General features: G+C 39.6%; 1 protein-coding gene across 7 annotated transcripts in view; it reads right to left on the bottom strand.

Moving 5' to 3' along the window:
* The window catches only part of TPK1 (thiamin pyrophosphokinase 1), a 356442-nt gene that overhangs the window by 126358 nt on the left and 203297 nt on the right, over positions 1 to 26787 (bottom strand). For all 7 annotated transcript variants that reach the window (XM_024131127.3, XM_055084777.1, XM_055084778.1 and 4 more), the window contains one exon: positions 22874 to 23020. In XM_024131127.3, the coding sequence (XP_023986895.1) occupies positions 22874 to 23020 (147 nt within the window). The remainder of the gene's footprint in view (positions 1 to 22873; positions 23021 to 26787) is intronic.

Below are 26787 nucleotides of genomic sequence, written 5' to 3'. Positions count from 1 at the left end.
TCTGTCATACAGAGTGAAGTAAGTCAGAAAGAGAAAAACAAATACCGTATGTTAACACATATATATGGAATCTAAAAAAAAAAAGAAAAAATGGTTCTGAAGAACCTGGGTGCAGGACAGGAATAAAGACACAGACATAGAGAATGGACTTGAGGAGAAGGCGAGGGGGAAGGGTAAGCTGCGACGAAGTGAGAGAGTAGCTTGACATATATACACTACCAAATGTAAAATACGTAGCTAGTGGGACGCAGCTGCATCTCATGAGGAGATCTGCTTGGTGCACTGTGACCACCTAGAGGGGTGGGATAGGGAGGGTGGGAAGGAGACGCAAGAGGGAGGGGATATGGGGATACATGTATACATATAGCTGATTCACACTGTTATACAGCAGAAACTAACACAACACTGTAAAGCAATTATACTCCAATAAAGGTGTTAAAAAAATAAAAGATTCACATTTGCATACCCATGGGCATTTCCTTCTTAAGGAAGATATTCCTGAAACTATAATATTCAATACTTGATAACTGAATCCCATGAACATATAGATTTACATCAAAACTATCTATTTTCACATTCAATTTAAACATGAGTCACCCTGAGTTATTTTTTAGAATCTAAACGTGAAATGGAGAAATATTATCATTTATAAGGTGAATAGTAAATGTTCTATGAAATATGTTCAGAGTCCTTGAAACAAATTAGAACTGCACATTTCCTTGGGTAACCGTGACTCTGCAAAGATTCAGTATGTTGGATAAGAAAAAAATGAAATTATGATCAAAATTACATATGTAGCCAAAAAAACCCCACTATGATACAATTTAAAGTACCTTCAATTCCAATTTCTTAAATAAAAATTTTCTTAGTAACTTTAAACAACAAAGCTCTAAGTTTTAAAATGTAAATTTAAAAAAGAAAAGAATACCTTCAAGGAACAATAAAAACAATTTAGAATATTAAGATTAACAAAATCTCATGTTTATTCCAGACTCAAATATCCAACTGCCTATTCAAGATTCCTTCTTGAAGGTTCAATGATCATCTCTAACTTAAGGCAACCAACGCGAACTCCTATTCCTACCCCTAGTTTTCAGTCTATACTATTCCTCTCCCTGTTTTCAGCATGTCAGTAAATGGTACCACTATTGACCAAGCCAAAAACTAAACTGATTATTCTATTCAATAAAGGACATCAAGAACAAAGCTAGTAGACACATGATGTAATGAGAAAAGATGTATTGTAATGTTCAAAACTGACAGGGGATTTATCTTTAAAATATAAAAGGAATACTTGCAAATCAGCAATAAAAATTTGACAGTATCCCCAACAGAAAAATGAGTAAAGCAAGCAAGTATATGAAGAGATGCTCAGACTTGTTAGTAATTATAGAAATAACAAATGAACACGATGAGATATCACTTGATTCCTATATACTTTATACCCAGATTTGAATAATGTGAAATATTGGTGGGGATATGGCGACGATTTTTAAAAGACACACACACACACACACACACACACACACACACACACAACTCCCCCACACACTGCTGGTTTGATAAAACTGTTCTAGAGAGCAATCAGGCAATAGTTAAATAGGATAAACAAATATCCTATGATCTTGTAATTCTTTTCCTAGCTCTCTCTATATATATATACATGTCAAAGAAAAGCTCACACAGTTCTGTAAGGGCATATATGTGAAGCTGTGCTTGCAAAATTATTTGTGGTGGTGTAGCTTGGTAGGGGTGCAGGGAGATGCAGGGTTTAGAAGCAATTTGGTGTCCAGCACTCAGAGTGGATTGGCAAATATACTAGGTATACAACACTTAGTGCTATGCAAAGGAAAAGAATCGATGTATACACAGAAACACAGATAGACCTTAAAAACATAATGCTGAGGACAAAAGGTAAGAAAAAAGATGGAGGAAGCTTAAAAGCACATTGCTAAGCAAAACAAGCCAGTCTGAAAAGATTACATATTGTATGATTCCAATTATAAGCCACCCGGGAAAAGGGAAAACTATAGAGACAGTACAAAGATGACTGTTCCTGGCGTGCAGGGGCAGGTGGGGAGGGTGATGAACAGGTGACGCTCAGGGCATTGTTAGGGTGGCAAAGGTGTACTGTACTGTACTGCATGCATGGTATTGTAAAGGTGGGTACATGACAGTATGGGTCTGTCAAGACCTGTAGAACTTCACAACACTAAGAATGAACTTTATCATGTACAAATTAAAAAAATCATTTAGGAGGATCAGGGGATTCTGGGACAAAATGCAGAATGTGACAACAGAACCTAACTATATTACCAGTATATGGAATAGCCTCAATAGAGGGAGTAGGAAAAGGTGCTGACCTAAGTACTTTGGAAATGAATAGAGTCTGTAAAACTAAAGGCAAAAGGAACTACATAGAAGTACTGTCCTCTAGCCGACAAAGTTGTTTCCTACAGGGGTACAAGTTATTAACTCTAACACTGCTATTCATGTATACTGGAATTAAATAATTAACTAAATGGATGGTAGATGGTGAGATCCAGGTTTGTCACTGCTGAAGTGAGAGTTTACAGACAAGCAGGAGAAATAAGGTAAAACGATCCATGTGATGATGGATTACAGTTGGAAATATCAGTAAGAACTCATGTTTCACTTAATATATATGCAGATGGTTACATACAGAAGTATGTATAAATATGGGTATATATACACAGGTTAAAATACACATCTATACTTCTTTGCTAAGAGGGTCTAAAAAACGACCCCCCAGTAGCAATAAGCACACCTAGCATCCAGATCTTGGTTTCTAAAGCCACTCTCCAAAAAAAGGGCAACAGAACTCTGTAGAAAAATAGGTGATTCTAAGACTAGGGCAGGAAATATACAAGATGAGCCTGGAATGCCTTCTAGTAGAAAGAAAGGAAGCATGTGTGTGCAGACGTGTACGCACATACACACTCTTAGGGGCTCTGTCAAAGGAGCACAGGAACCAAGTGAAAGAGTTTCCAATGGCCAATACTGAAACAATCTGAACAAGCAAATACAGTAGAATTAGAATACAAATCAAAGTATAAAATAAATATTCATGAGCCCAATCTGATAAAAAAAAATTACCGAATAAATTTTTTTTTTTTTTTTTGCGGGGTATGCGGGCCTCTCACTGTTGTGGCCTCTCCCGTTGCGGAGCACAGGCTCCGTGGCCATGGCTCATGGGCGCAGCCCCTCCGCGGCACGTGGGATCCTCCCAGACCGGGGCGTGAACCCGCATCCCCCGCATCGGCAGGCGGACTCTCAACCACGGCGCCACCAGGGAAGCCCCCGAATAAATTTTTTAATGGGAAAAAGAGACAAATCTCCCACAAAGAATTCCAAATAAATTGTGTAACTACTCCACCCTAATGGAGGGACAGTCTTAACTCCCCACTCCTTAATGTGGGCTGCACACTGTGACTTCCTTCAGAGTACAGATGGAAGGGGGGCGTACATTAACCTCATGGTAGGAAAAAACGGACACACAATATTTTAGCCAGGTGATCAAGGTTAACAAAAACAGTCATAAATCACGTTAACAGTATGCCTCCTTGGTATAATGTGATAAAAATGGCACTTTAACTCTGTGCTCTTCCTCTCTAAAACACATAATCTGGTCTATTCATGAGAAAAACATCAGACAAATTCCAACAGAGAGCCATGCTGCAATACGTCTAAGATTCCTCAAAACTGTCAAGGTCAACAAAAACAAGGAAAGTCGGAGAAAAAACAAGAAAACCTCAAAGAAAAGCATGAGGAAATACAACATCTAAATATAACATGGGATCCAAGAACAGAAAAAGGATATTGGGTTAAAAAGTAATGACATATGAATAGACTATGGACTTTAGTTAACAATAATGAATCAATTTTTGGTTCATTAATTGTAACAAATGTACATTATTAGTAGGTTAATAATGGGAGAACCATGTGCAGTGGACGGGGGTATATATCGGAACTTTCTGTACTATTTGTTCAATCTAATCTGTAAGTCTAAAACTTCTAAGATATAAGCCTATTTAAAGAAATAAATTATATAAAAAATAAGAAAAAGGTAAAAACAATATCATTTATGCAAAGCATAAGTGCATACATACACCCTTCCTAAAATAATAATAAAGAAAAAGAGAAAAGCATATGCAACTCATATTACAGACAATATGTAAAGAGCTTCTAACAATATAGAAAGAAAAAAAAAGGCCAACAACTTTATAGAAAATATGGGCAGTCCAGAGAAAAGAAATGTGAAGCGCTTTTAAAGATATAAAAATATGCTCAATCTCATTTTTAATAAGAGAGATGCAAATTTAAACTACTCTGGGATATTATTTCTCACCTATTCAGATCAGTAGGCTGAGGGGAAACAGGTACTCTTACAATTGCATTTTACACTCTTATGGGGGAGCCTTTAGAAGAAACTTTGACCCAGTAATCACACTTCCAGGGATCTATCCAAAAGACACACTGGCAACATACAAAGAGATACATGCAAAAGATTATTCAATCACATCACTGTAGTACTGGCTTAAAGAAAACGAAAACATCAATGGAGTATATAAGAAAGGCTAGAAATAGATACACATGTACATGGATAACTGATTTTTGACAAAGCTGCAAAGGCAATACAGTGGGGCAAGAATAGCCTTTATGACAAATGGTGCTGAAACAACTGGATATCCACGTGCAAATAAATGAACGTCAATCCATACCCCACATGGTGTACAAAAATTAAAGCAAAATGGATCACAGATCTAAATGTAAAACCTATAACTATCAATATAAAGCTTCTAAGAGGAAACATAAAAGGAAATCTTTGTAACCTTAGGTTAGATAAAAGTGTCTTAGATAAAACACCAAAAGCATGATCCATAACAGAAGAGATGAATAGAGTAGGCTTCATCAAAATTTTAAAGCTCTGCTAATCAAAAGATATTGTTTCCCTGTAGTACTGAGTTTGAATGGAAAGCATAAGTATGAACTCACGTTATCTTAAAAAAAAAATCCTAGCTTTGTCTATTGAGTCAACTTAGTAGCTACAAGCACTCCCCTTAATGGTCTCTATATTATGGTCTCTATATTAGATTACAGTCGCTATATTATTTCTTACTAAAGAGCCCACTGTAGAAATTCTAAGACTCAGCCAGGAAGTGTACAGATGAATCCAGGAACATGCTACAGAAACAGAAAGCAAGTACGTTACCACAGACTACTGGATTTATGTCAAGCAGATTCAGGAGTCAAACTGAATATGCTCCCACTGTCCAAAGACAGGACACTGTGAGTAGCAATAAAGATAATAACTATAATGGACTGATTATACCTATCAAATATGATTATAATCATGAACTTAAGGAAAAATACTGATTAATATTGAAGAATGCTAGGGAACCAACTCGTTATTCTGAAAAATAGTAAATAAAAGAAAAAAGAATTAAGTGTGTATCCTGCCTTCCTTTAAAAACTGTTCTACAAGATAACCTAGTAGCTGATCTGAGGGAAGCTGCTCTTTATGGAGGTGTTTCAGGCAATAAAGAAAGTAGAAATTGTAGAATAGTTTAGTATTACCATTGAGCAACCACTATGGAGGTGAATGATGATTATCAATGGCTAGAACATCATAATAAAGAGACAGCCAAATGTTATGATGCAATGTCACCTATTTCAGAAGCATCCCCCCAATTTTTTAATTGTTCTGATCACAGCTCTAGAATTAACTACAAATTACAAAAACACAAAGGAAAAGAGAAAGTATTTAATGATAACTTGCCATGCCACGAACCCAGACTGTGGAAAATCCCATGGAACAAATGACAGTTTCCTCAATAAAAATGTTGAGGGGTGAGGGGTAGAAGCGGCCACGGCTCACGGGCCCAGCCGCTCCGCGGCATGTGGGGTCCTCCCGGACCGGGGCACGAACCCGTGTCCCCTGCATCGGCAGGCGGACTCTCAACCACAGCACCACCAGGGAAGCCCTAAAATATTTTTTAATGGTCATAAAACAATACACGTTTTGGTAAAGCACAAACAAAAAGGTAAATTATAATATATCTGGATGTTTTCTTAAGTGATGAATAGGGAGTCGCAGGCGAAAATGGGATTTGAACCAACAAACCCAAATCAACAATGAAACAAACTGACCAATGACGATTATGTGCCAGGAAATAAGGAGTATGATGAACTTCACCCTTTCAACTTGAATCCCAAAGGAAAGAAACCAAACGAAAGCAAAACAAAATAAAACAAGAAGCAACTTCATATACAAGGCCTTATATGTTTTAATTTTCGTGAATATCCTGTGCAGTATCATTCCCAAGTTACAGATGAAGAAACTGGGACTCAGAGAGTCCCCAGGAGCCAGTCAGTACAAACTAGAGTCAAGACGCAAACCTCCCACTCAGAACCGGAAGCCCCTCGACAACACCTAAATCTGCACTGAATAACTGACACTTTTCAGACCTAATAAGCCATAGGATTACAGACATCACCTTGCTTCTTCATACATTCAGTTAACTATTCTATAATGAACCATGATATACGGTCTCCTTCTATTTCCCATTCTAATGGCTCTGAATGTTTTCCTTTCTTTGAGTATAACTCTTCTCCAAAAGAGCCTTGTTATAATAAACTTCCATTTTGGATATAAATGCAATTTTTCAGGAAAAAAAAGCATCACAGATAAAAGGAATAGAGGATGAGATTTGTAGCAGTAATTTATTTTTTTAATGTTGCACATCAACTTTTTTTTTTTTTTTTTTTTTGCGGTACGCGGGCCTCTCGCCGTTGTGGCCTCTCCCGTCGCGGAGCACAGGCTCCGGACGCGCAGGCGCAGGCGCAGCGGCCACGGCTCACGGGCCCAGCCGCTCCGCGGCACGTGGGATCCTCCCGGACCGGGGCACGAACCCGCGTCCCCTGCATCGGCAGGCGGGCACTCAACCGCTGCGCCACCAGGGAAGCCCGCACATCAACATTTTTATGCGAAGTAGTAAGTTAGAATTTGGTTTGTAAAATTGTTTTAAATGAAGTATGTGTTCAGGAGAAGGTGATTTTAGAGAATTATGTACTATTTGGCTTTAGAAATGAAATTCTTTACGGCAGTCTACTGGATGATACACAGTATTAAGTGCTGCTGCTAATAATCTTGTATCCATATTTAATGCTATTCACAATCATGTGATGAATGTGGCTGCAAGGGCAGAAATCTTTCTATCTAAGAGGTAAGTTCAATAAACAGAACATAAGATCTGCATACTGACTTGTATCTATGGCCAATAAGCCTAGGCTTCTAGCATTGAAAAAGGCCTCAATTTGCCTTGCGCAGGGAGCGTTATAATTCAGTAACTAGGAGTACAGAGCAGTACACGCGCAGCCAGAGTGCCTGGGTACATCCCATCTCTGCGTCCTACCGGCTGTAAGCAAGACCTTGAGCTTCATCTGAGAAATAGGGAGAAAAAAAATTTCTTCATTCTGGCACATGCTGGGATTCAGTATTAGCCACTATCATAATCTTCACCATTACTGAAGAACTTGGCTACCCCTTCATTTGATAATTTCTGTTAATAACTCAATGTGAAAGTCCTATCTAAGAATGCAGCCAGGCCCTGTCCATACTAACTGGTAAGATAACAAGGTATACCAGTATTTGTCTGAAAGAGTCGGTTTCCAAATGGAACTCTATGGATAGGCTCAGGACTTCTATAAACTCTTAAAATTATATTTAAAAATTTCAGTATATGTAGAAATGTACATTTTTCTGGAGAAGGCTCATACTTTTCCTCATATTCTCAGATAGGCTCATAACCTCCAAGAGTTACAAATCATTTGTCTAACATTGAAGGATTAAAATCCGAATCCCCTAACATGGCAGAGGAAGTGATCTTCAATTGCCTCTCCAACCTAGCTCCTTTCCTCTCATCCATCACCATGTCCTCCTTTTCCGTCCCAGAAACATCAGGCTTTCTACTGTTCTCCCAAATAAACAGCTCGGTTTCTTTACTGTACAGCTTTGCTCACGTCCTCCATTCTCTGTCTCCTGACCCCTTCAACTTTTAGTGACCCTTACTCATCTGTCTACTTTTGAGACCGAGCTCAGACATGACCTTTCAGGAATTCTTCCCACACCTGTCTGTGGTACATTACGTGCTGCTTCTCTACGCTTTCATAATAGTCTGTATGCATTTGTAATATTGCACTTCTTTCATCTTATTGAAATAATGATCTAAGTAGATTTTGCAAAGCTTTTCTGAGAATAACTTATTCATCTTCAATCTAGCAATATACCTGATACAAATAAGTGCTTGTTAATATGTTGGTTGAATGAATACATGAAAAAAACTGTCCAAGTCCCTTTGTCTTTCTTAATGCTTGCTCTGTTCCTGGAAATATTTTATAGTGTGAAATATGCTCAGAAAAAAATATTAAGCTCTATTCATAGCTTTTCAATTACTATTATCAAAATTTCAGAGTGCCCACTTCTTAATAGGCTAGCTTCACCCAGGAGAAAATAAATCCTTTGCCACTATCCCTTGAGCAGCATTTCTGAACATTAAACTTGGGTGATAAAATAAGACCAATGTTCCATATTCTGTGCCTTTTACCTTGAGGCCTTCTGGTAGGAGTGAAATTGGCTTCCTATCATCAGACAATTGGAAAGGCCAATGTGTATGCAATTAATCAATTCTGAGCCTCCTCTATCAACATGACTTTTTCCAAAAAAGAGAGACTCTGGTTCATTATCATTACTATCTCAGCTATAATAGAATATTCTTCTTCCTTGATAAGGAAACTGATTGTGTCCATTCATTTCTTTCTATTTAAAAACTTATCTACACTCTACAAAGGTGGCAGTGAAGCCTGATTCTCTGTTAGAGAAGAATTATGTGGTCTGTACATGTTATGCTTGCTTAATGAGTTTACCTCTTAAAATTGCTTCTTCTACACTGAATGACATCACACTAAGCTCATGAATCATGTAATGGGAAAGAGAATTATGGAAGAGAGAGACCTAAAGGGTAGTTAGACATGGATTTGGAATGTGGCTTTATCGTTAAATGGAAGAGGAACTCTTGACAAGTCGCTGCATATTTTTAAGACCCAGTTTGTTCGTCCTTAAAATTGGGTCCTACTGTCTCCACCTCGTAAGGTGTTATGAGAGCAAAGCAGTTCTCTCATCAGAAACTGCATAGAATCACCTGAGGAACATTTTCAAAACACACCGTAAGCCAGAACTCAAAGAACTACCTTGTCGGAATTTCCAACATGTTCTTTCAAAAAGCTACACGTGGATAAATTATGGTACACTGAAATGCATACACACGATTAGTGTTCTAAACAGCCATAATAAAAGAAGGAAGATGATCTCTATTACTGACTATAGAGCAGTCTCCAAAATATATTATTACTTTATTTTTTTTCTTTCAGAATCTTGCAGATTCTGAAAGAGGGTGGTGGTGGTGAAGAGGATAGAAATGAATGCAAGACCTCTCCTGACAATAACTTTTTATGAAGTTGTGCTTTTGAACACTGTAATTACTTTAAAATATTTTAATATAGTAATTAAAAAGTAAAGTCTTATAACTACAAATAAACTGCGACAAATGAACCTAAGAGTTAAATTTGTAGCATAACCACAGAAAGAACAAAATTTATTATTTCAAGTGACAAATTTTAGACACAATACTCCGACTGGGCTATAATTTAAAGACAGATGGAAAGACCTGCAAAGAAATTTTAAATTTCCTTTAGTAGTTTACTATCAGTGGTAATTTAAATATTATAATTCTGAAACTAGTTACTATACACTATAGTCTAAAACAAGTATGCTATTTCAAACCAGGAATTTTGAGGGAAGGCAAAAGAAATAAAAAATATAAAATAAAAATAGGTTAAGTATAGAAAAACGGAATTCAAAATATCAATACCAACTTGTAATTTATGCATACACACAACTTTTTGTTTGTTTCTAAGTTCTGTTCATTGAAAAACGTCTAGAAGCAATGCCACCGTAGTAGCAGTAAGCATATCTATTATCTCGATCTCAGTTTCTAAATATCATTCCCCATGTTTAAGTATTTCAGATGTGATGAGACATCTGCAATTTAATTTCAAAGAGTCACCTTCCCCCCCAATACATCTGTTCATAGATGGAGCATACATGATCAAATGCTTTAAAAAATTAGAAATGGGTGGAATGTGTTGCTCATTATATACTATTCTTTCAAATTCTCTGTATAAATGACAATTTTCATAATGAAAAGGTTGACTGGGGAGAAAAAAATGCTAAGCAGATGATTTCAGTGCCGGCTCCTAAATGCACCACCCTCAGGGCATGGAAGATAATTGAAACTGGTTACTTCTCCTTCGTGCTTTTGGAGCCTCCATAAGGTGCAATGCCATTCAGAGAGGGAAGCGGGGATTCTAACAGACAGCAGATACAAAGCAAAGGGTACAGGACTAGGTTTCAGAAAATCCCTAGACTGTTCACGGGTTTTCCATGCACTCACAACATTGTTCTATGCATAGTTTCCTCATCTGAAAAACAGGAACAATGTACCTGTCTGCAGGCTTAACAGGGCTGCTGAGAATCAAGTGAGACAATGATGAATGTATTTCACAAACTCTCAAAGTGCTGTATCACTCTAAAAATATTTTTGGTAATTTTCCAGGCTTTCTGTTACAAAGGTTTTTGTTTTTTTCTTTTACAACGCATGCATGGCTCTCAAGAGACTTCAATGGTAGATTAATACTCAGTATGTCTTTGACATTTAGAACATACTATCTACTTGACATCTATCAGCAGTGTCTCAGTCCACTTCAGCAGACAACAGGAAATTGGGGCATCATTAGTGTTCTAGTCTCTGTCAAAGTTTAACTCTATCTCTCGCTCTCTCTCTCCATCTATTGATCATCTTGGTTACACTCTGCTTTGCTAACTTGGTCCCTGACTCTGATGTATTTTTATAAATGTTATTGTTAAACTATTTCATATGCATCTAAGTCGAATATCCTAATTCTGATCATGACAAAGTTATGAAGGACTAAGGGTAGCTTTTAAAAGACAACTATATAGGATAGTGGTTTTTGGAAAAAAAATCCTCCCCAAAAGACCTCCCTCTCAGTGAGATTGGGCTTGGAAGAGGTAAGATTCTTGGGGGGTGGGGGAGGAGGTGTATGCACATGTACATTACATGTGTTGTATATATGTGTGTGTATGTATGAGGGTGAGGTACCTTATGCCATTCCTTGGAAGAGCTTCAAAATATCCAGCGTGAATGTGTGGTTTGAAGAAGTAGCCTCGAATCCCAGTCCTCCTAGCTTAACTTCATTTGGATAAGTATTCCACTTTTTCTTCACTTTCAGTTTTGACTGCATCGGAACAAATAAGATCAAAATGCTCCCCAATTCAGGGAAAGAAAAGAAATCTTAATCGGAGGAGAAGTCATACAACCCAGCTGGGGCCGTATGAAGCTCTTTATATAGAAGCTTTCACCGGTGCCAATCTTCTTCCCAGAAGCTCATTTCATTTCCCTGCTGGTAACACTCAAATCACTTCGCAGTTCATTGATACCGCATTGGCAACCCTTTGTTTTCAATCAAAGGAAGACGCTGAAGCAATGCTCAATTGAACTAAGTATACGTGACACAGTGTACTTGTGCCCTTGCCACAGAGGACTGTGGGGGGCGATAAAGGGAAAGATGACACTCAGCATTCAATAGTCCATGACTTTACCCAGAATTGGATTATGATAAATTACGATGACAGGGCTGTGACAAACGCTGATGCCATCGCTTCTCTTGTTTTACCTGCGCACAGCACTCTTTTGGATTGCACCAAGACTCCTAACCCGATTCTCTGTCACTCATGGTTGAAAACGAAAAGGCCAACGTCCAAATGAGTTTTTAAACGGTTTCCACTGAGACTGAATGTGATATTTCCTCCCCTGCTGCTCTGGAATCGCTGAGGGATCACCATAGGTTTTTGCTGATGGGCAGGTTTCTGTAAATCTCCCTGAGCGAAAGACTTCTTTAAGGTCGAAGAACCTGTATGTTGCATGGGTGAGCGGCGGGTATCAGGGCTATCATTTCCGGCCTTTATCCCTGACGCTTCATTGTATCCAGGCTGCTCTGAAACCTACCACCCTACCACCATCCTCCTCATGTATCTGCTCAGGAGAACTAGCACACCAGCAGCCACTAACAGAAGCTATCGCTCCTCCCCACGTGAGCTTCCAACAAACTAGGAAAAAAGCACGTGCTAAGTAGGAAATAAGTAGACAAAGTCAGAGCCTCTGACTCCCAATCTGGGAGGCCCAGGTACCCTGTATTCTACAAGGAGAGGCACTAATGAACACTCTTGACAATGGGAATAGTACATCGAGATGATCTAAAACTTCCTATTTATCTGGATTTGGCTACCACCGGATGAACCATCACTGGATGAAGTAGGATCGTTATTATTTCACCTTTGATTAAAAATAGGCGACTTTATTTTTTTAAGGTTTAGAAAAATGAGAGAAGTTATACCCTAACGAATTTTCTTTTATGGATGAACTCCTTGAAGCCCATAGGAGAAAAAAGACTTTAAAAAAATGATGAAAATAATCCAGATGAGGGAAGTTCAGAGAGGTTTATTTGAAAATTCTGGAGACAGAGAATTTGAGTAGGGCTTTAAAAGAAGAGGGTGACTTCCACAAAAAATATTTTTGGCAGAGAAAGGAGTGATTGTGGTCAGCTTGGAAAACAGGAGCTAGGTCAGTTTCCCTAGGTCACGTAACACTGAAAAGATGACAGACCAGAAAGAGGCAGATGAAAAGGTCTGACTCAAAGCTTCGTGCTGATGCCCAGACCAGGGGTGCCCACGGAAAGGAGAGAAGGGCCTGTCAGGGTTGTGGAGCTGGGGTGGTCCTTCTGCGTGTTTTCGAAGACAATATGGATTTAAAACACATTGCAACGTACGTCACCAGTATGTAGTGATATAGTTAGTGTCCGTAAATGTGTCACCCATCTTAAAAAGGTGCAGCATGGCAGCTACACTTCTGGTCATCCTGGAAAAGAAATAAAGGCGTAGTCCCAAACATTCCTCTTCTGGTTCCGTTTTTAACTTGGAAAACGGTCTCACCAAAATAATTTTGTGAGCCACCATTAATTCCCAGGTTAGCCCCTCCACCAAAAAAAATCAACTGCTTACGAGGGAACAATGCAAAAGGGCAAACAATAATAAAGAGAAATATATGTCTACCTCCCTTCCCATTTAATACTCAACTCAGAATAATCTGGTTCCTACCTATATTTTACCATGAAAACTGTACCTTATCAAGCCTTCCTAGCTTCCAAACTCATGATATCATTCGTTTTTTTAATTCTTGATACCCTTGTTGATCACTCCCTTGCCTCTTGAAACTCTAAACCACCTTCGTTTCAGCATCACTCTCTTTTAGTTCTATTTCTTCTACTTTAAGGTATTCCATTCCCTCGAGTTCGACCATCTGCCATGGCTCTCTACACTCTACACCGTCCTTCCAGGGTGATGTGTCCAGTCCCAAGTTTCTAATTACCATGTATATATTGATGAATCTCAAGGTACACCACCAGGTCAGGCAGAACATTTAACCCTTTTAGGCAATTCTACTCAGTTCCCAAAACAGGCCAATCTCTTTATGTCCCAAATTCAGCTGATTATCTTCCCATTTTGTTCCGTTCTTCTCACATTCTTTATTTCAAAGAAAGACAACACCCAGTTGCCGAATCCCGAATCCTAGGCATTGCACTGATTCCTCCCTCTGTGTTCCTGCAAAGACTTTTGAACCCACACCCCAACGAACTGTATCATCTCTTCTTCATGCCCATCTTTACTTCAGTTTACTTACTCACCATTCCCTTCTTGGATTTCTGAAGTAGTTGAATGGCTTCCATCTCTTCCCTAATCAATTTATCCTTCACATTGCTACCAAACTATCTAAAATGTTAATCTAACGTCATTCCCTGATAAAAACACTTAATACCTGAACTTGGCCCTCAACATAAAGAGCATCTTCCTGAGAGTGCAAACAAGCCCCTCGTGATCTAGAACCTTCTTACTTCTAGCTGCATCTCCGAGGCTCCCCAGGATCCAGCAATTTGGAGATTCCCCCAAAGGTGGCAAGTTCTCTAAGGCCCCCTTGCCTTTTCACATTAAATGTCTTTATTCCTTTCTTTGTCCAACTGCCCAGCAGCTAGGATCTCCCTCAGAGACTGTCCCCATTCTCGCCACAAACCCTGTGCCCAATCTGGGTTAAACGTTTTTTTCCACGCCATCCTTAGAGCGCCCAGTGTTTCCTTATAAGGAGTGTAAATTTTGCTATTTATTCTTCCATCTTTTCCACTAAACGCTAAGTAGTAGAGCAGAAGCAGTGCCTTTTACTTCTTCACACGCACTGCCCACCACTTTGTCTATCACATGATTGGTGCTTAAAGAATGTTTTTTGCTGAAGTATTCTACGCTATACAACAACAAAAACAGAATCAGCGGAACAGAAAACAAACCTACAAAATAAACACTTCATGAATGTGTGATTTCACTTCTTAGTTAAAGAAAGTTACTTTCATTAAACATGGATAAAACCACAGAGGGAAAGTTCCTATAGAGATCTAAAGGGGACACTGGGGTGCTTACAAATGAGAGTTGCAGAGCTCTGGAATTTTGTGGTATTGTTGCACATTAAATTTAACGTCTGACTACTAAGAAAGGCAAATACCCTGCTCTACAACAGGATAGGGTTTTGTTTTATATTTTTTAAATGCCACGTAGTGGAGGAGGAGGAAAAGCACCCGGAAGGGGACAGAAGAGGAGAGAAGGGGCATAGAAACATTTTCCTAGAAAGCTGGGCAAGGTCTGAAGCAAGGGAAAGAAGAGGGTACTTAGGGCAGATGTGTGTCTGTGTGCAGTCCTCACCGAGAAGAATCTGCTGCCCTGGCATACAGAGCAGACAAGCCAAAGAAAAAGAGTAAGCAAAGCAAGGAGCCACTTTGAAGAGTGTTTAGCTTAGACGTTGAGTGGCAGGACCTTCCCAGAGAAGGAAGCTTAGGTGGGTGTAGGACAGAGGAAGGAAGGAAGGGGGGATAGCAATTTGCCTTGTGGAAGAGGAAAGAGAGATTGAGAAGGCTCTGAGTGGCAGGCCATTTACAGACATGAAATGCCTAGCGGTCCTGTTTTAGGCATCGCTGCATGAAATCTACTTCATTTTCAGCATAAATTTTCTTTCAAGGAAATGCTGCGCATAACCTTGGGAAAAATCACTTTACTTTTAAGTGTCTGCAATTGCTCATCTATAAAATGATCTCTCAGACTTTATACTATTTACACCAATATTGCATGGTTGTATGCTACTGTATGATTTATAAAAAAGATTCTAAGATGCCAAGCAACAACAAAAATTGACAAGATACAGGGGGAGAATGAAATAATAATCCAAAGAAGGAATTATAATTGGATAATACATAGTGAGAAGATTATCAGTGTTGTCTATAGAGTCCCCTCACTCTAAATCACTCTGAGAATCACTTCTCTGGTGTTATCACTGATGAGATGGTGCTGGACGTGTGGACAGAGAGATCCAAAGCCCTGGTTCTCTGCAGAAACCATCATGCACGCCAAATTTACATCATGACTATTCAGCTTCTTTCTAGCAGACTATTAACATCTTTCTATCATATTCATTACCAGCATTTCAAATGTATAATGGAGAAAATGTCAGGACTTTATACAGTAAATAATTAATCTAGTGAGAGGAAAAAAACAAGCAGTAGGAAACATGGCTAAGATCATGAGGAAGAAATATTTACAACGTATGTAGGAGTTTGTTCAACTGAGATAAAAACCGACAGCGTCGCTCTGTAACACCATTTCTCTTATACATCGGACACTGGAATCCTGAACAGGAATCACTGAACGAGGTTTGGGATAACGCAAAAGGCATGCCTTATTAACTCTCGGACAGCTCATTTTTTGGTCATAAATCCTATTAACTTGTATTACCAACTGCCATAAAACTTGGAGATAAAAGATAATTTATGCTCAGTGTACAGAAGCTAATGTTTCTGGACTTCTGAGAAGCACAGGACCAGAAAATGAGAAAGTATGTATGTGAAATCTGGAGCCATTCACACCCTGCATAGTTAGAGTGACAAACACGCTCTGAGCACCTGGCTGTCTTCATGGGGAACACAGCCTAACCCGTCACTGACATCAGTGCGGTTTCAGGGCTAAAATGTCTCTCACCATTTTCATAAAATCTCCTGCTCATAAAAGGGCATGATGTCTTATGAAGAACACATTTTTGGGGGGTAAAAGAGGGATGATGACTCTTTGGGGAGGGGCTATTAGGCATTCTTTTTTTTGGGGTGTGTGTGTATGTGTGCGTGTGTGTGTGTGTGTGTGTGTGTGTGTGGTACGCGGGCCTCTCACTGCTGTGGCCTCTCCAGTTGCGGAGCACAGGCTCCGGACGCACAGGCCCAGCGGCCATGGCTCACGGGCCCAGCCGCTCCGTGGCACGTGGGATCTTCCCGGACCGGGGCACGAACCCGTGTCCCCCGCATCGGCAGGCGGACTCTCAACCACTGCGCCACCAGGGAAGCCCAGGCATTCTATTTTTAATTTGCTATTTTAAAATGGCAGTTTGAACATCCCTTCAAAGTAAACGCTACCTACTGAGGTTTTCACTCATAATGACATCTGACTCGCAGCAAGTGAAATATGCCAAAATACAATCGAAAAGACATTATCTTCTAAAAAGTCAACCAGCTAAAAACTTCCAGTCTTCCAAATTTATATAGACCTGGAAGTACACTATTGCCTTTTTTTTTTTAACATCTTTATTGGAGTATAATTGCTTTACAGTGTTGTGTTAGTTTCTGCTGTATAACAAACTGAATCAGCTATTTGTAATTAACAAAAATGAGTCATAGGAAGTGGACTGAAAAGAGAATTAGATGAAAGATTTTAGGCTGCAACAATCTACACAACTTTAACTGAATGGCTCTCGACATACAGGCCTGTCCCAAATGACTAACGTACCCTTAATGAATGAAGGATGATGGCTTATTTACACAACACGGTCTCACGAGAGTCTCGTACGTAGAGAAAGAAACACAGAACATTACAGAAACATTAAGATGAGTTGAGGGTTGGGAGGCTTTTTTTTCGAAAAATCAAGAGAAGCACATTTTAGTCCCATGGTCCAGGTATATCCCAGCCACTTAACCGTCATAGAGCAAATACAAGCACTACAACATTTATCAGCCAAACACACAGGTTCCGTAAGACATCTCACACCTCCTGCTATTATCTTCAATTTCACACAACCTAGAATTATAGAACCAATTCTAGAAGACACTGTCCTCAAAAATAATACTCATAATAATTAACATTTGGCTTCCCTGGTGGCACAGTGGTTAAGAATCCACCTGCCAATGCAGGGGACACGGGTTCAAGCCCTGGTCCGGGAAGATCCCACATGCCGCGGAGCCACTAAGCCCGTGCGCCACAACTACTGAGCCTGCGCTCTAGAGCCCACGAGCCACAACTACTGAGCCTGCGAGCCACAACTACTGAAGCCCTTGCGCCTAGAGCCCGCGCTCCGCAACAAGAGAAGCCACCGCAATGAGAAGCCTGGGCACCACAACGAAGAGTAGCCCCCGCTCGCCGCAACTAGAGAAAAGCGCGTGCGCAGCATCGAAGACCCAATGCAGCCAAAAATAATTTTAAAAAATAACAATAATAATAATTAACATTTATATTGAATTCTACTACTTTTGATGTATTTTAGCAAAGTTTGATGGCAATCTCATTTAATCTGTTTAAATAACAAAGATTCTTGTTGTAAGGAGATTTTTTTTTTACAGTTGAGGAAAATGCAGAGTGTTATTTTTGTTTAATTTCAGGGTAAAGCTACAAGGTAGGATATACCCTTAAGGTGCATCCAAGATCAATCTTACTTGAAAAGAATATTGTAGAGAATTTATGTGTGTGTGTGTGTGTGTGTGTGTGTGTGTTTGAGTGTGTGTGAGTGTGTGTGAGTGTGTGTGTGTGTGTGTGTGAGCGTGTATGTGCATATACACCATGGATAATGACCAGCCTGTAGACTGTGACTTGTTTTAAGAGTTTGTCATTTCCATCTTAGCCCATTAATCCCACGAAGAAGGAAACGTAGTGCAGTGGAAAAACTGCTGCGTCAGAACACTGCTGCGTGATCCTTATGATCTGTCCTGCTTGCCTCCCAGGGCTGTTATGAAGCTCAAATGATATGCTTCTTGTACAAGTCTCCAAATTATCTCCTTTCTCAAGAATAGCTATTTGATGACTTTCCATTAAAAAGTACATTTAAAACATTTTGAAAAGCATTCTTTATCTGTCACTGAAGCAAACCAGATTGATTTCCTCAGTCTAGCACCAAAATACTTGAAAATGGTTTCAATTTACGTTTATGGTATGTCCATCCGGATGTGACTACAATAAGCCCTATTAACAAGGAACAGCATCCTGTAGACATCCGTCCTGAATACGCACACTACCTAATACAGATGCGTACTTTACTACACATGCCACATATAACACAGAGATAAATGAAAATAACATCTTACAGAACCATTTCAGCTCCAACGTTGTGTGTTCCATTTCTAGGATATAGGCTGCTTCTGTGCAGTAATCAGCTTTTAACTGATCACATTTCATAAGTGTACAATTAGAACTGCTTAAAAATATGGTAGAGTGTGTAAGACTGATTCGTATCTTAAGCCCTCAAACATACTCGTTTTGGCTTTTGCAGTTGCCCTGGTTGCTGTCTAACTACTCTCTCACTAAAAGTGACTGAGAAGCAGAGACCTGGGATGTGCCCCCGGGAAAGACGAGCAGAGCCAACCCTACCGAGCCCCCAGAGGAAAGTCTGTGCTAAACATTCTTACTCCTCTCATGCAATGGAGAGGGTATGGTCTTGCGTGAACTTTCTGCCTCACACTATGTAATACTTACTTGATAGGGTAAGGTAATTTTCTAGTTGTTTCAATAAGACAAAATCAAAATGACCAGAGAGAGATTCTAGAGGACACGGTGTATGCAGGCACACTTAGCATGATTACTATGTTTGGGGAACTGGGGATTCTCCTTCAACGATTAAAGTCTGACATATCATAAATGAAAAAAAAAAAAAAAGATGATTATGTTACAGAACATAATCTCTGTCTTTGACAGAGACAATGGTCTGTGCTCACTCATCTTCCCGGCCCACAGCCTTCCTCTCTTAGACCACCTCATACTGAGCTGGGGCAGTGTAACTGTGTTCCCACCAAAGGTGACACAAGCCACAGCCAGGCCTGGCCTTTAAAAACATGCAGTGCTACTTTTTACAGTAACCTTTTTTCCCCTGCTGACTCAACATGCTCCCAATTGGCTTGGATATAAAATGGAGGATACTGCCCAAACCACACCAGATTTTCCATGAATGAGAAAAAAAATTAAGCTTAATCTCAGTTAAGCCTCTGAGATTTGGGGGTTAATTATCACTGCAACATACACAGGGTAGATTAGTACCCTGGCCAACTGACAACAATAAAAAAAGCTAGAAAAAAATTAAAGGGAATCTTTCAAAATGCATCAAACATCTTTTTCTTATTTTCAAAGAATATTCAAAAGCCAAAAACTAAGTTTTGATTGAAAAAGAACACCAATCTACCTTTCACCTTACAGGCATCTGATTTTTACCAAATCAGATGAACCTGGGTTTCAGTTGCTTAGGCCTCCAAGTATGGAAGGTCATTAGGAGAGCAAGCCTGAGCAACTCCGGAGTGTAAAAGGAGACTGCACCATTTCAGCGGAGATTCTCAGAGAAAAGACGAATATAAAGGATACTCCCACGTGAATGCTAGGAAAACTGTCCAGCCAAACCTTGGTTAAGAAGAGGAACAAGTCTTCCTTGGGCATCTATAATTGGAAGTCAAACTCCCAGCAGAATTAGCTTCAAAATACATACGACCGAGACGGTCCAAAAAAGTCTCAAACAAAAGGTCCTAAGTTATTAGTGCCTATAAATAACTGGGTTGGAAGTCCACTCTAAATTCTCCTTGGACTCACTTTTAACTCCTTCTATAAGGAATTCCCACAGGTAAAGTTCCCAGAAATATGAGGTCATGGCTAAAAATCACAAAATACGCAATGAATCAAGGTTACAAAATAGAAAAGCAAAAGAGAACATAAAAGATAGATGACTTATAAAGACTGCAGATATCAGAATTTTTCTAGACTATAAAGGAAGTAGGACAATTATGTTTTAAGAGTTTTTAAAATGTGAGTAAAGGGAAAGCTTGTAAGAGAGATGACTCATGGCAGGAATAGCCTTTGCTACTGAAAGGATGAGTTTAGTAGCCAAACAGAACAGCTAAAGCAGAAGAGTGAAGTGGATTGCAGAGGTGATGAGGAACTTCAGAATGCAGCCCACGGAGATTAAGACAGAAAATACAAGAGACAAGTTCTGGGGCTTCCCTGGTGGCGCAGAGGTTGAGAGTCCGCCTGCCGATGCAGGGGACACAGGTTCGTGCCCCGGTCTGGGAGGATCCCACGTGCCGCGGAACGGCTGGGCCCGTGAGCCACGGCCGCTGAGCCTGCGCGTCCGGAGCCTGTGCTCCGCAAGGGGAGAGGCCACAGCAGTGAGAGGCCCGCGTACCACAAAAAAAAAAAAAAAAAAAAGAGACAAGTTCTGAGATATATATGATACAATTAGAGGATCACAGATATGCTTAATTGGAGTTGCAGAAGAAGGGAGAAAGAAAATGGGGGATGGGACAATATTTGAAAACATAACGGCTGAGAGTTTTCCAAACTGAGGACAGAGAGCAATCTATAGATGGAGGAATTCCAAGAAATCCCAAGCTGAATACAGTTTAGGAAGTCTAAAATTATACAGTGAAGATATAGAATACCACAGATAATGAAAATCTTAAGAGCAGAAGTCATTTTTAGATGCGGTTTTTGCTATCAGTTAATCTTCCAATTTTACTTTGCAAAAATCATTGTACTCCATCCATCTAGTTATCTCTTAGCCAGAGTATTTACACAGAGACAAGTTACAGTTGACTATTTTAGCATTTGCAGCATCATAAAATCATTAAAAAACAATAAAGCTCAATGCTTCACAACTGTAGAGAGTTTCACGCTTCAGAACCTGTTGGGAAAGTACAGGTATTTAAAAAACATCTAATTAGAAATCTAAGAAGCGTATCTGTGCATGTCAGACTGCTAACTGAAATCTTCTAATGACTTCCCATAGCTTATGGCAAACAAGTTCATTCTGTAGTATGTAGAGTTCAGGGCTCTTCAGAGGCAGGATACAAAGTAGTCTTCTGAGTCTGATCTTTCAATATTTTCCATATGGCTGCTCAGAATTACCTGTAGATGCCACAACATGCCCTTCAGCTCTATCTTTCTTTAGTGGCTCCTTCTAACTGGAATGACTTTCCCATCATCTTCAATAGCAGACATCCACTCATTCTTCGAGATTCTGCTGAAATGTAAGCTCAACACAATCTATGTTTCATGAAAGGAAGGGGTTTTTTGTTGTCGTTGTTGCTTGCTGCTGTATCCCCAGAAAAGTACCTGACATATAGCAGGTACTCAAGAAATATTTGTTGGGAATTCCCTGGTGGTCCAGTAGTTAGGACTCCAGGCTTTCATTGCCGAGGGCCGGGGTTCAATCCCTGGTCAGGGAGCTAGGATCCCACAAGCCGTCCCGTGTCCGCTGCACCGGCAGGCGGACCCTCAACCACTGCGCCACCAGGGAAGCCCCTGACCTTGCTTTATGTCTGTGTTTTATAAATGTCTTCTTCACTAGACATATACTAGAGAGTAAAGAACATGTGTTACTATTTCTGTTTAATCTTCAATTGCCCAGCAGTGCAACAGGTAGGTAGCAGGCACTCTGTAACTGTTTGTTGACGGAGTAAATGGACACTATGGAGTTTGAAAACCGAATTATTCAGCTTCCTTTTCGCATCTCACAGGAAGTATTCCAGAAAGCAACAAAGCCAGGCAATGCAAAGAGCCAGAAAAAAATGCACAGCTGGCTGAACGATGGTAAGCATGCATTATACTTGCCATATTAACCAAACAACAGTTTTTAGGTAACGACAAGCTACAGATGATGAATAGCAGGTAGACTGAAAGCGAAGCTATAAGTAGCACAGCACAGTGACAGGCCAAAAAGAAAAAAACCAACTGTCCACTGTCTTTAAAAAATGTTGCCAAACATTTTTCAAACTGAAATACACTCATCAACCTCATAAAACATGTTTATATAATAAGAATTCTGTTCTAAGCACTACACTGATAGAAAATTTCCTTGATGTTTATCATTGGAAATGAATGACATCATCATGAGAGTGAAATTAACAAGCAAGCAACTTATGAACAGTAAAAGCTCAAGACTTTAAGTGCTTAACAAAATCAAATACAGTTTCCAATTATAATGACAACACTGAAAATATACAAGAATTCCATTTGAAATGTTTGCCAAGCTTGTGCTTTCTCTGCTGAGATTTTTCTCAAGTGGCACTCACATCCAGCTGCTCAAAATGCAAAAATGCTAAATTTAATTCTTAGTCAATTTAATTTAAAAACTTTTTTTTTTTGGTTTGTTTTGTTTTTCTGAGTACAATGAGGCTTCTCCTCCACCTGCTTCCCATTCAGCCACAAGTAATCAAACACGTCAACTTCACTCACAGCTCAAACACATAAACGGGGCAGATGTCTTCTCCTTGTGTACGAAAATGTTACAGGTTTTGTGGAAGCAAAGCGCCGACATTGTATTTAATCCTCACTTACCGGTTGGAGCAGGTAGATGAGAGATTCCTCTTGGATTATTATAATTGGCAAAGGAGTGATTCGAGTTGCTTGGAACAAAGTGCTCACTGATGCCATAATCTGGTCAAAACGCCCAGCAAGTCCTCCCAAGGTCACAATCATATCTACCTAAGAAAGCAAAGGAAAACCAGCGGTCACATATTTAAGGACTTCTAAAATAAAAAATAAATAAAATAATTAAATAACATCAAACACTTCCATAGAGCTTTCAGTACCCTATTTTATTAGATAAGCCATGAAGAAATGGCAGACATCATTTGTGTTGTTCAGATGAAGGAATTAAGTCACAAGATTGGTGAGTGGCAGTCAGGTTTCAATAGGTTTTCCCATCTGCCTATTCACCTGGAAAACTAGCCAACTCTTCCTTTGAAACTCTGTTCCATGTCCCTTCCATGTGGAAGTCTTCCTGATTTCACAATTGGTGCCTCTCCCATCCACTCCTCACGGCATCCCTGTGGGCACTTTGATCACCCAACGTTGAGCGAGACCCCCCTAGAACCCAGGTATCTTAAGGACTTGTACTGGCTTTTCACCGAACCTACTACGTTGCCTAAACTCTCTGTACCTCATTTTTATGTTTACATGTAAAAACTGGATAATAATTACCAATTGAGAGGGTTGTTGGGGGCATTAAATGAGGTAACTAAATGGGTTAATAAGTGCAAAGCATTTAAAACATGTTCACAACACAGTGATTGTTTAAAAAGTGTTAGCTACTCATCTATTGTATTATTTTCAGTGTATTACATTTATATTACTATTTTTATTATTGTTACATGTCGTTTGGTATGGTGTTAGGAACTGTTCTAATCTCATTCTTTTAAATGTAGGTGTCCAGTTTTCCCAGCACCACTTATTGAAGTGGCGGTATGTTATTTCTTTTCATTTAACACTTTAAGCAAAGCATTTCCTATGACTACAGTATAGTTTACTTAAATGTTCCCCTGTTGTTGAAAATACATTTCCATGATATTTGTATATAAAATTACTGTGATGCTTTCCTAACATAAAAGACAACGGTTAAAGAATGGCTGCAGGGCAGTGGAAGGGGGCAGAGTAACAGTCTCCTCCTGCATAAGGCAGTTGGCCGAAGGTCTTAAGGAGAATGAAAAAGAGGCACTGCCTGGTCTCTTTTCTTCTGCTGGTCAGCCTGATCTTGTGATGTATCAGCAGAGTCAAAGCTGGTATACTGATCATGAAAAAGGAAAGACAGAAGAGCTTAATTAAATTATTATAAGAAAACCTTACATACAATAAAAAGTGGCAGTTATAATCACTCTACCTGGAATAAAATAGAAATTATTTACAGATAGGAAGTAGTTGGCTTTCAGTTTTAAAATAGTACATTTTAAAAGCTCAGATAACATTTAGTCTGAAGAAGGCACGATTTTAGAAGAGTAACATATCACCCAAGCACCGGTATAACCCATTCAGTCTCTAGAGGAACAGTAAGTGGCTTAAGCTCCATAAAGCCAAAGGCTGTGCTTCTCTGGTCCACAGGTTGTGGCCCTGGTCCTCTGCATAGTGCCTAACACGTACAAGACCTCAAATGTTTGATGAATGAATAAGTGAAGACACTGCAAGAAAGAACTAGTCAGCCTAAGGTAGAAAGAGGTTAATTGCCATACTACAGGAATATATAAATCAGAATGGGATTCCATAAAAACACAAAAAAGTAAACTACACAGAAAAGTTAAGAAATTTGGAATGAGTTTCCTATTTTTGACCTTTTCAGAGTATAGGGAGAATAGGAATTTTTATTTTGAATAAGAAGCTTCAGGTCAAAGCTAGAATGTTTTAAGACAAGTATACCACACATCTAGAGGATCTAATATTTTCTTTGGCGATCTTTCTAGAACTTCGAGAATTAGATTTGAGGCAGAGAAAGGCCACGCACTCTAGGAAGCATGTATTACTCCTAATACACAGGTGAAGACTGGGACATCTTAGTCTTCAGGAGAAACTTACAAACCTTTGTTTGGGGTATCAAGTCCGGTAATCGCTCCTGGTTGTGTTTAGGAAACCTTAATAGTAAAGCCACTCCAGACTGGAGGGGAAAAGGCCCAGAAATTATATAGGACCTCAGAAGAACTAAAGAGAATTTGCTTTAAACTGAAGAGAAAGACACTAAAAGAAGTTATATATGAAATATAAAGTAGAGAAAGTTCTCAGGTTCTAGTAAAAAGCACATGGCATAGTCCTATCTACATAATCCTAAATTCATATCAGAACCAAGGCCTGATGATAAAATAGTTTATTCACTATGCAGATTCTGGAATCCTTTTTTTAGGTTCTCAAGTTTTCATTACTATACTCCAAGCCTTGAGGGATCCCATAACCTTCAAGGCTGAAACTTAATCCACACCTTCCACACTGGGATATCATGATGAATCAGCAATATCTGTACACCAGTCGTTGAATTTTTCAGAATAAAGAAGCAGCGAGATTACTTCTCATCACTACTCATTTTCCCTACAGGAAGTATTTATATCCAGACTGATTAAAAACATTAGAGGCTCAATGCAAGCTGCAGCGGGGGCAGGAGGAGCCAGCCCAGGGCTGTTTCTGTAGTTCTTTAGCTCTGGTTAGAAGTAGGACATCTGATATTCACAGAGATAGAAGAAAGAAGACAGACACCAACGCTGTATATTTACATAGGCTTTATAAGCCTAGATTTATGCCTTTAGGACAGCAATGCCACTGGGAAAGAGTGTTCAATTGAAAGCAGGCTATTTACAGACTGCCAGGATACCTTTTCTATCTGGATCCAAAGCCCTGTGCATTTACTTCTCACATTACCCAGTGTATTGTAAATTTTTAAAACATGATATTTTCTGGATGCCTCAGCATACCCACAAACAGGCTAAGCACCTGGCACAGAGGACCAGATGCACCAGGGTGATAGTATGGTCTCTGTCACAAGTTCCCCTTTGTGCACTCCTCTGACTGACCTAGTGACATTCAAACACACCAGTGACAGCCTCTCAAGCTTTTGCTTGTGTCCCCACCCAGACCCCCCAAAAGGCACTTGCTCACGGGCCCTCGTTCTCTCTCTGCTGGTTCCCCACCTGCTTGGTTAAGCTCACACCCTGTGCCCTCCTCCCATGAGACCCCTGCATGGCCCACTGCACGCCTTCCTCTCTAGGATCTGTGAGCATTACAGCCCTTTAATTCCATACGCCTCCCCTTGGTGCCAACTCCGCATCTGCATGTGTCTGCACCAGGTTGGTCAACAAAACCCACCAATTATTCCTTACAGCACGCCCAGTTACACTTTGTTACGACTGCTAATGTGCTTGTACATCTCTCCATCTAGAGGAGGCCTATGAATCACAGATGCCAGCCGCAGCGTGTGCGACATGGCAGACAGCAAGCATTTACGGAGCTTCCCCGAAGCTTAGAAAATCAGGGAAAATTGAATAAATAACCAGAGAGGCAAGAAGCTGATTATTAGGCTGAGTTAACGTCATCTAAATCCTACAAAACAGTACTTCCCTACTTGGCAAGGATTCTAACAGCTAGTAGCTTTTGAAAAGAATAACTTATTTCACATGTGTTACCCTGGGGAGTATTTATCGATTATTTACCATGTGTTCGCTACTATTCTGAATACTTAGGATAGATCAGTAAACGAGACAAAAACTCCTGCCTGCATGGAATTGATATTCAAATGGAGGACAATATATGTATAACTGAATCACTTCGCTGTACACCTGAAACTAACGCAACATTGTTAATAAACTATACTCCACTACAAAATAAAAATAAATTAATTTTAAAAACAGATGGAGGCCAATACGCAATTAATAAAAATAGAAAATAAGTACATTCGTTGGGATGTGAAAAGATGGAGAGTCCTACAGGGGCATAAGAGA

This window comes from Physeter macrocephalus, chromosome 5, assembly GCF_002837175.3.
Source record: "Physeter macrocephalus isolate SW-GA chromosome 5, ASM283717v5, whole genome shotgun sequence".
Taxonomy (NCBI): Eukaryota; Metazoa; Chordata; class Mammalia; order Artiodactyla; family Physeteridae; genus Physeter; species Physeter macrocephalus.
Note: the sequence above shows the minus strand (reverse complement) of the source record. Positions and strands in the feature narration are given on the sequence as shown.